General features: G+C 53.9%; 1 protein-coding gene across 1 annotated transcript; it reads right to left on the bottom strand.

Moving 5' to 3' along the window:
• Window positions 1-4384: 4384 nt before the first annotated feature.
• LOC103775352 (protein DGCR6) lies at window positions 4385-10559 on the bottom strand (the record flags this gene model as incomplete). The annotated part of the gene is made up of 3 exons (XM_008942797.1): window positions 4385-4468; window positions 6278-6418; window positions 10458-10559. Coding segments are annotated over 3 exons (327 nt in total), but the record flags the coding sequence as incomplete, so codon positions are not given.
• Between the last annotated feature and the right edge of the window lie 18 nt (window positions 10560-10577).

Raw genomic sequence — 10577 nt, 5'->3', positions numbered from 1 at the left:
CATCCTGCAACGGGGCAGAGGCTCCCGTCCTGAGGGCTGATACCCAAATTTGCCAGTCCTCGGGCACCACCGCGTTTCTCTTCCTATGCAAAGTGTCCCTGGCCAGGCTCAGCCACCCCTGCGGCAGGACCAGGGCAGAAGAGACCTTCACTCAGTGGGCATCACAGGAGGAGAAAGACCTTGAGGTGCTGGAGCCGGTCCAGAGAATGGCACCGAAGCTGGTGAAAGGTTTTGGGAACATGTGTGATGAGGGGACAGCTCTGAGGAGACCTCACTGTGGCCCTCCACTACTGAAAGGGTCCTACAGGAAAGCTTGGGAGGAGCTGTGCGTCAGGGAGGGCAGTGGTAGGAATGGAGTCACAGTTTCAAACTGGAAGAAGGTAGATTTAGGCTAGCTATTAGGAAAAAATTCTTCAATATGAGGGTGATGAGGCACTGGAACAGGTTGCCCAAGGAAGCTGTGGATGCTCCATCACTGGATGTGTCCAAGGCCAGGTTGGATGGAGCTTTGAGCAACCTGCTCTAGTGGGAGGTGTCCCTGCTCATGGCAGGAGGAGTGGAACTAGATGGTCTTTAAGGTTCCTTTCAACACAAGATATTCTATGATTCTGTGATTTGGCTCTAACCTCTGTACTCTGGAGCTCCTCTGTGCTAAGGTATATGTCATGAGGAAATGGAGGTGGAGGGGAAAGCAGCTGGAGGGGTAGCAGTGGAAGGTGAGCTCCTGAACAGGCCCCTCCAGCTCACAGTCCTGCCGCCCAGGAGTGAAGAAAGCCAGTGCCTGGGCAAGGCCCAAAACATGAGCAGGAGCAGGCAGTGCTTCCACCTGGCTCCAAGTGCCTTGGAGGGCGTCACCTCCCTCCATTTCCAAGCTGAAAGGCATTTCTTTTCCAGAAGTGCCTCACGTCCTCTTGACCAACACAAACCTTCTGCTTCTCCTCATGAGAAGGAGCTTCCCAAGCAGTCACCTTTTCCACCTAACCTGCCTTTTACAGGCTCCATGTAACATCCCAGAGAGGCTGGAGCCCCTTTCCATGTCACTCTATTTTTTTCTCTACCCTGTCCCCGCTTGTATTTCCAGACAGAGGAGTCATGTTTGGCTGGAAGGTGGTCCAGAGCTGTGGTGTCTCCAGGGCCTTTGCAGAACCTGTTCCAGCTTTATTGTACACTTCTCAGGATGAAGGGACCTGCATCTGGTTGCTCATGCACCAGCAACCTCACAGCAGCAGTATGCTTTTCATTTTTTTTCTCTGCTCCCCATCTCATTTGATCTTCTGACTGCTACTGAGCACTGAGGCTGAGGCTTCTGTGCACCCAAATGTCATTCCCGAGCAGTGACATCAGAGCCCACCGTGCAGAACTAAGGGCTCCCAACTGCATAAATTCGCCCTGATCCGTGTTGAATCGACCCTTGCAGGGAAGGGACCTCATCATCCTCCTCACCGACCCACAGGACAGAGAAAGGAAAGAGGAAATGGGACTTGTCCCTCTCCACCACCCATCATTCACCTTCCTCCATCTGATTGCCTCCCTTCTCCACGTTGCTTCTGGCACACGTGGAAACTGAGGCAGGAGGTTAAGGTCCATCTCCACGGGTGGCCAAAGCCACCTGAGCTTTCGCCAAGGGGATCCCCAAACACATTCCTGGGCCACCAGTCAAGACCTCAGAGGCTTGCACAGGCAGTTGAACCAAGGAGCTGAGACAGCCAAAATGCAATAACAGCACGTCCTTTTGGGTCACTCTCGCCAGGTCTGACCCCAGCCCAGCCCTCCCCAGCTGCGACTGCTGCAAGAAGGTGTCACCCTCTAGTGACACAAAAGCTTGGAAAACTATCTGTGCGTGCTCAGCATCCCACCACCCAGGAGGGCTTTAGGAGAGGACACTGAGCAAGTTTTCCTCCTCTTGCTGACCGAATCCTCCCCGATCACGAGCTCTGCTGGGTGCTGAATTCCCTCAGGACCACCTTTGCCACCCAGGGCTGACCACGCCGCCGCTCTCCGGGTGGCACAGGGAGCCCTCCTGAAAGGAAACACAACCCGGCCACAGCGTGGAAAATTTCAGCTTGGCCTGGCCGCCTGGCAGAGCCCTCCGCAGCCAGATGGTGGGGTCGGGAAGCCCGGGAGATGCCGTTGCCATGGCAGTGACAGCAGCTCATCGCCGTCCCCGCAAGAGACGGCGCAGGGGTGGCAGTGACTGGCTCTCCTGGCTCGTGAAGAGCCCTGGGCCAAGGTGGGCTCCCCTCTCCACGGCACAGGGCAGCAAAGCCCCTGGCCGTACTCCCAACCTGCTGCCTCAGCTGTCCCCGAGCTGCTTCAGCCATCAAGAGTGTCCATGTCAAAGGAGGGGGGAGCCTTCTGGGAGGCAGCGCTACCTCTCAGGATCCAGCTGCTCTCCTTTCCTACCTGCCTTCCTCATCCTCACCTCAGGAAGCAATTTCCTTGCTAACAGCTCTGGCTGCACACGGAGGAACACAGATGCCTTCTTTATTGGGTGAGCACCAGAGACTGGCGTGGCCGTGTGTCCTCCCAGGTGGGATGAAGATGTCTCCAGAGGAGAATGTTGCCCACTCTACTCCTCTCCGTTTTAGCAGCCAAGTTCAAGGCTCCCAGCTGAGGGCCAAGTGGCAACACAGTTTGAGGTGGTTTTTGGGGCTCCTGCAATGATGCAGGTCCCGCATCCGCCCATTTTGCAGTTGGGGATTTTCCTCGAGAAGGTGCAGACAGACCCCACCAGAGCAGCACCCCATCTCCTTTTTTTTCCACGGGAGCACCCCCCTGTGGGGATGAAACACCCGCCTCTGATGGAAGTGGGAGAGGGGCTCAGCCTTGAATTTGCAAGAGCCTTGCTGGTACCTGTAGCTGCTGATCCTCAGTGTTAGTCTACATCTCCTCCATCACCTCCTCTTGCTACCAAAAGGCCACCCACAAGTTCTTGTAACATCTCTGCAGGTTTCCTTACTTCAGCTGGTTCTCCAGTTCCACAGCTCGTTCACTCCAGCTTCAGAGATCTGCTTGCACGTGCACACGAGGGCTCACAGCACCCACGCAGCGGCTAGCGACCCATTTCCCAGCCACAGTACTTACCCACAGGAACCTCCTCACAGCACCTTCTGCTGTGGAAAGCGGCTGCTGCACCCAGAGGATGCGGCGAGAGCAAACAGTGACGCGAAGGAGACGTCTCCCAAACATAACCCTCGCTCTGGGAATGCCAGAAAACCCTTCGCAGGGACCTGGGTGTAATCAAAGCCCTTCAACACACCATGCACCAAGTCTTTGAGCCACCAACAGCTTCTCTGATGTGAAGTTCACCCGTGAAGAACACCCCTGCTCAGACCCTCCCTGCACCGTCCTGTCCCAGCGCTGCACACTGCCCGGCACACCTGAAGGGATCTCTTCAAGTTTTCAGCAAGTGCCTCAGGTCCTTCTGTGCCCGGAGTCCTGCAGATGCAGCTCAGGCTCTCAGGGTCATCGGCTCAGCCAAGCAGGTCTCTGAAACACTCAGGGCTCCCCCCCCAGCTTTAATCCAGTGCACCCCAAACCTCACTGAGTGGGGATGGACGAATGGAATCACCATCACTGACATTTTGAGAGGCACAGCCCCAGCAGGCAGGGCAGAATGTTTTATTTCTGTTTGGAAACTGGTTTAAAGTAACAAAGCAGAAGCCCTTGAGCCTTCTCTGCTGTCCAAGTCGGGTAGGAACACCACGAAGGTCACAGCCCAGCAATGCTGGGCAGGGGCCTGGAGTCCTCCTCTAACAAAGCTCATGCTGCTGTCTGCCTAGAGGTGTCTCTGGAAGGGTCTCTCTGTTCAGAGGCTGTTTCTGCCTCAACACACAGAGAAGCATCTTCTTATAGATAAGCCTCAGACTTTTCCCCCTCGGCTGCCAACCATCTGCATGGTGAGGTGGCACCAGATGATGAGATGCTGCCTGGTACTGCAGCTACTCACCTCTCCCACTCCCTCCCAGAGACACTCGCCCTCCTCAGACCAGGAGATCCCAATTTGGAGCTCACCTGCCCAGCCTGATTCACCTGAACAGGGGGGTCACCCATGGCTGAGCTGCACGTGCTGCCTTGGCAGCCAGCCCTGGCTTGGCAAACGGCCTCAGGGGCTGCAGGTCAACACCACCATGTCCCTCATCTTGGCGAGATGTGCAGCACGGAGCTTGCTCCGAGGAGTGGAGAATCAGCCTGGTGCTCCCCAACCTGCCCCCTGCTCTGGGGCCTGCCCTGCCCAGCTCTGAGGTTATCTAAGGGCCTCAGCTATTTCTTCTACAGCCAGAAGCCTCTTCCTGACACAACATAAAGCAAAGGCATTAACAGTCTATTCTTTAGAAGGAAGTCAGAAGAAAACTCTGGAAAACAGAACAGCAGATTTTCTTGTTCAGGAAAAGGCCCTCTCAGACTCCGATTCCTTCTGCTGTAGCTTCCGAATCAGCTCCAGTAAATTCATCTGTAAAGTCAGCTCCTGCAAAAGAAAAGAGATGCTTTTGAGAGGACAAGATGATCCCGTTCCCTGCTGCAGGAAGCAGAGAGGCCTGGTTTGTACCACCCACTCAAGAGCTACTCATCTTCAGGGGACAAAAGAAAAACCACGCAGCTACAAACCACAGCCTTCATCCTGCTGCAGCATTCTACAAAACACAGGGCAGCCGTATCTGAAGAGACCTGCTGCAAACCTTCAGGACTGCAGGGCTTCACAGCTCCTCACCGACTCAGAAAGGTCAGGCCCTCCTGCCCATGGCCGAGTGCTGAAGGCAGCGAGGGCCAGCCAGCTTGGCAGGTTCCCCCTCCTGCTGCAGGGCTGCAGTGTCCCCTCTCCCAGGCACAGCCACACCCCCAGAGGAGGTTCTCCAGGTCGGCACTGCTCCCTCCCCTGTCCTTCAGCATCTTCGAAGCCCTGATCCTCCCTAGCACGCAGGGCAGGAAGCAGGAGGGGTCGCTTTGGGTGCTCTTTAAGTGGAGGGGAATCTGCTTGCAGCAGGCTGCTGTGCTGGTGCATCAAATTCCCTCCAGGCATTTTATTTTCCCTTCAAACCCTCCCTTTTCCACAACGGTGATCAAGGGGAGGCCACCAGCTCCTGCAGTCACTGAAACCAGTCACAGCTTCCTCCCCGTCTGCTTGTCCTTTACTCACATTTAGCTCAGACACTCTGCTCTGAAGCACAGGAGCTACTTCAGCAAACCCTGTTCTGTGACTCAAGCTTGCAGATGTTACATTAGGGAAATAAAAATCTATTTTTGTAAAAATAGATCGACTGCATAAGCGGGCAACAGCCTGGGAGGAAACCCCTCAGCTGAGGGAAACACCTGGGGACAGACCCCAGCAGTGATTTCTGACACGATGGTGGCATTCAGAGCTGCAAGCCAAGGTCTGGGTCTGCCTCGCCAGCTACAGTAAAGGCAAACAAGCAAAACCCAGCAAACAAGAATCCTGTTAGGGGTTATTACTCACAGAAATAATATAAAAGGCAGGGGCAGCGGGGGAGAGAAAGAGCTGCTCTGCTCACACAGCTGAGAAACAGCAGCACAAGGAAATTAAGAGGCTTGTTCAAGGCTACGCAGCCAGGAATTGTGTGGCGTTCAGCAAACGCCTGTTGAACTAACTTAGTTTAAGCTGCCTTTTCTCACCAGCAGCTCTTTAGCAAAGTGAAATTTCATCAGCTGAAAAAAACAGAGTGAAGAACAGCCCATTTCTGCATTCCCTGCAAGCTTCTGTGCAATCACAGTGAGACTGGGAAAGTTCCATTATCCTGTCATTCCTGTGGTGGCAAAGCAGAGCGAAACCCAGGCGACAGCTCATGAGTTTTAAGAGCAGATACACTGGGGAAAACAAGAAGGATTTTCTAATCCTAGCCTGAGATCATCATCTCGAGTAAGTCACATGCGAGAATTAACAAGATGCCCAACAAAAAGACTTCCTGAAGGCAGCTCGTGGAGCTAAGTTGGGTACAAAAGGGATCAAGGTCCACAGCCACTCCATCCGGCGTTACTAAGAGCCTCTCCAGTCACAGGACTGCTGCAGAGCATTTCCTCCCTCCCCACTGGGAAAAACATTGTGGGATGCTGGGGATGTCACCCTGTCTGATGGGCTTCTGCTCCTTTATTATGAACCTACCACTAGGTCTGCCCAGGGCACATTGCCCATCAGCTGAGGACAGATCATTCTTTCTGACCCAGTGACTGAGAATCATTAAGAGCAAGATTTCAGAAAGAAAAGTAAAGACATTAACACAAGAGTGCTCTCTGATCTTCCATTCCCTGCCCAGACACAGACCTGGGGGTTGGTGGTGATGTAGAAGCCAGACACTCCGGCCTTCTCCAGGGTGCTCTGCTGGTCTATCACTTTTTGGTCCAGTTCCAAGACTATCTTCTCATCCATCATTCGCTGCTCTTCTCGAATTCGTTGCTCCACAGCCTGAAACAGATAACGGTCGACAGAAGGAAAGTGGAACACCTGCCTTTCTCCTGCCTCCTCCTCACCTCTGTGTCGTCTACTGACACTGAAAAGCAACGAGATCCTGAAGCACTCATGCTCTGAAGGGTCCCAGCAGCAAGCACAGCCCCAGACCTCACCTCTGAGAGCAATGCCCCTGCTCCAGGACACAGGGCAGTCACCAGGACCAGCCTGCTCTGGGTGTTTGGAGGCCAGGGACAACAGGTCTGTATCTGAACGGCTTTTCCTGAGGAGCCAAGGCCTGAGCACGGGCTCCAAAGGAGAACCACAGACCCTACACAGGGCCTGTGAGGCTGAATGAAGACATGGAGGAGTAAGGTAGGCCACCAGAGCTCATCAAGGTGCCAGCTTAGATGCCTCCCTGGACACCAACACGCAGCGCTGGAGCTGTAAATGCCACCCAGACCCCATTCATTCATGGAAGGAGATGAACTTCTCAAATCCTTGACTCTGCCACTGGAACATCAGTTTATTTTGTACTGATGACAGCAAGCTGAAGTCTTGTTGGGACCACAGCCAGGGCTCTGCTTTTGGCAGACTGAGAGCACTATCAAACGAGGACTTTGCAAAGCAGCCCCAAGCAGGACAGAACACAGCCAGCATCTGCCTAAACCTCAGCAGAGAAACCTCTGCACTGCCTCTGAAGAACCAATGGAGCACAGTGACCACGGGCTACATCAAAAGCATGCTGGAAATGGGGATCTAGGGTGTGCTCTAGGATCACTCCCATGCTCTGCCAGCTGCAGAAAGGGATACTGCTGGTCAGCTCTGGAGGTGGCACCACAGGATAAGAAAGACTTTGAGGTGCTGGACTGGATCCAGAGAAGGGCAACGAGGGAGAAGGCTGGAGGGGTCTTATGAGGAGCGGCCAAGGGACATGGGATTGTTTAGTCAGGAGATGAGACCTTCTTGCTAGCTACAACTCCCTGACAGGAGGCTGGAGTGAGGTGGGGGTTGGTCTCTTCTCCCAAGGAACCACCGATAGGACGAGAGGCAATGGGCTGAAGCTGCACCAGGGGGGGTTTCAGTTGGATCTTAGGAAGAGGTTGGTCTCTTCTCCCAAGGAACCACCGATAGGCCGAGAGGCAATGGGCTGAAGCTGCACCAGGGGGGGTTTCAGTTGGATCTTGTGAAGAATTTCTCTCCTGGCAGAGTGGTGAGGCCTTGGCCCAGGCTGCCCAGGGAGGTGCTGGAGTCCCCAGCCCTGGAGGAGTTCAAAAAACATGGAGACATGGCACTTCAGGGCATGGTTGAATGGTCATGGTAGTGTTGGGCTGACAGCTGGACCTGATGATCTCGGGAGGCCTGTTCCAACCTCAGTGATTCTATGCAACCTCCACTGACCAGAGCTGCCAGGGGGCAGGATTGCTGGGCATGAGGAGAGCCCAGCTCAAACAAAGAGCCTGCTGAGTGTGGAGGTGGGACAATGGAGCCCTGCCAGGCTGTGCTCAGCCCCACACCTCTGTCATAGGCCCCAGGAACCACCAAGTCCCATCTAAATGCACAGGGAGACTCATCCTCTTCCAAGAAATAAACAGCACAAGTTTCAACCCTTCACTGGTGGAATGTCACCCCAGCGTTAGCACAGAGGCTGGCGCTGAGCTGGAAACACTCCTAGGGCAAGCAGCTCTGCAGAGAAGGACCTGGGAGTGCTGGTGGACAAGTTCACCATGAGCCAGCCATGGGCCCTCGGGGCCAAGGCCAATGGTCTCCTGGGGTGCATTAAAAAGAATGTCATCAGCAGGTCAAGGGAGGTTCTCCTCCCCTCTGCTCTGCCCTAGTGAGGCCACAGCTGGAGTACTGTGTCCAGTTCTGGGCTCCCCAGTTCAAGGACAAGTGGGAGTGCGGTGTCTAGTTCTGGGCTCCCCAGTTCAAGGACAGGGACCTACTGGAGAGAGTCCAGCAGAGGCTGTGAAGCTGCTGAGGGGCTGGAGCATCTCTGTGTAGACAGCCTGAGAGCTCTGGGGCTGTTGAGCTGGAGAAGAGAAGCCTGAGAGGGGATCTGATCAATGCTGAGCAAGAGCTAAAGGGTGGGGGGCAAGAGGCTGGGGCCAGACTCTGGTCAGTGGTGCCCAGTGACAGGACAAGGGGCAACGGGCACCAACTGGAACCCAGGAGGTGCCACCTGAGCAGGAGACACTTCTTTGGTGTGAGGGTGGCCGAGCCTGGAGCAGCTGCCCAGAGAGGCTGTGGAGTCTCCTGCTCTGGAGAGATCCCAAACCCACCTGGGTGTGACCCTGGGCACCCTGCTGTGGGTGAGCGGCTGGAGCAGGGTGTTGGAGATGATCTCCAGAGGTCACTTCCAACCTCCCATGCTGGGACTCTGGGAAAAGACCCAGGCAGAGCCATCCAAGAGGGGAGCCAGAAGTACCTGAGCACAGCTACAAGTCCTGGGGAAAATCCAGAATCTCAACGACAGAGGTTTTGGCCCTGAAGAGTGTGGAGAACCACTGAGGTTCTTCTACAGCACAGATGCATCACTGGCTGTCTGCAGGAGGCCTGACCTACAGGAAGAGCAGCAATGACTGACATGGAGCTGGAGCCACCTCATGTAACCTTCCCTGGAGGTACAGCACTCAATTAGCATCTCACAGACTAATCATGTCCATAGGTCTGGACAAGCTTTGCAGAGCTACACACTGTTGAGGAGGATGCAGGACTTTGATCCACCAAAGATTCCTACACATCAGTTGCTTCACAAAAAAAAAAAAAAAAAAAAAATGGGGCAGGAGCTTATTAAAATAAACATGAAGAAATTCAACACAACTTAAGCCTCAGTAAAAGGCAAGGCAGAGGAGCTAACTGCCTCCTTCACTACGAACCTAAAAAAGTTCTGTCCTTACATTTTCTTTGCTCTAGAGGTCTGTGCTTTCTGTGGGATAGGAGGGATTCAAATCCCTCATCTCCCCAAAATTTTCCTTCCTTCCAGCCACCTTGGGAGAAGGAGGAGGCACCACACCACCGTCTCCTGCACTAACTGTGCTGGAGGAGTGACTTTCCTTGGTTTTGAAACAAAAAAACAAAAGGTTTAAGTGCCTACATACAGTTTAGGGTTGGCACCTGATTCTGGGCTACATAAAAGTGCCAAAATCTTGGAGAAAACCAAGGCTTGAACACAAGCTTTTGCCTCAGGTCTGCTGGCTGGCAACCTTGTGTGATGGGCAAAGCTTTTCCAAGTCCTCCAGCTTCCACTAAGAAGCCAGACATCTGAAAACTACATGTTGTGTTCCTTCTCCTTGGAGCCCAACCCCAAGCTACCTCACTGGAGCTGGTCTTTGAAACCTTCAGCCACAGAAGGCAGCTCTGATTAGACACAGACCAATCGTTACTGAGATGATCAGTTATTCCTAAAATGCTCAACAGCAGAAATATCAGTGGATAAAAAAAGAGAAGTAACTCTAGGAACATCTGGCAGAAGGAAACAGAGAAAGGCAAAGAGAAGGTGGAAGGAAGCACTTTAACCTCCATCAATTACAGTAACTAGCTACCTGTAATTTCTTTTACCTTCTCCAACTGCCTCTGTCTTATCACCAGTGTACAGAGAAGTCCTCTGGGACTGAACCTACTGCTCGTGCTGAAGCACCTTTCTCCAAATGCCTTGGGATGCTCACAGAGCCTATTTCTGTGCTTATGTATCTCAGGGTGGTTCCTCCCTATCAGTGCTACTAGGCCAAAATGTGATTTATGATTATTCTCTGCTTGACAGTTGCTACAGTGTAAGGATAGATTTCATGTAGCTGTATTTTCTACCAAACTCCTATCACTCTCCAGCAGCCAGATTCCCAGGTTTCTGGGCCACAGCTACCCCAGGGCAAGCGCCTCCGCAAAAGGAGGCAGCCCCACGTCAGGGTGGGGAATTTAGGGCTGTGCTAGCAAAACCAAAGCGGACAGCTGCTGGCTGCAGAGCAGTGACTCGTTGATCCCCCCAGAGATGCCGGGGTGCTCCTGGGACGCAGCCAAGGGGCTACCAGCCCTGTGGGGGCTGGCCCTGGCCCCTCACCTCCATCTCACGCTGCTGGGCGGCGCGGAGCAGCGGCAGGTTGTGGGGCCTGCAGCACTGCTGGGCCTCCTTGTGCCGGTGGAACAGCTCCTGCTTCAGCCCTGCGGGGAACGGGCACGC

The sequence above is a fragment of the Merops nubicus genome, unplaced genomic scaffold (assembly GCF_000691845.1).
Source record: "Merops nubicus isolate BGI_N331 unplaced genomic scaffold, ASM69184v1 scaffold38236, whole genome shotgun sequence".
NCBI classification, from domain to species: Eukaryota; Metazoa; Chordata; class Aves; order Coraciiformes; family Meropidae; genus Merops; species Merops nubicus.
The sequence above is the reverse complement of the archived record's forward strand: the minus strand, read 5'-3'. Positions and strand labels throughout refer to the sequence as shown.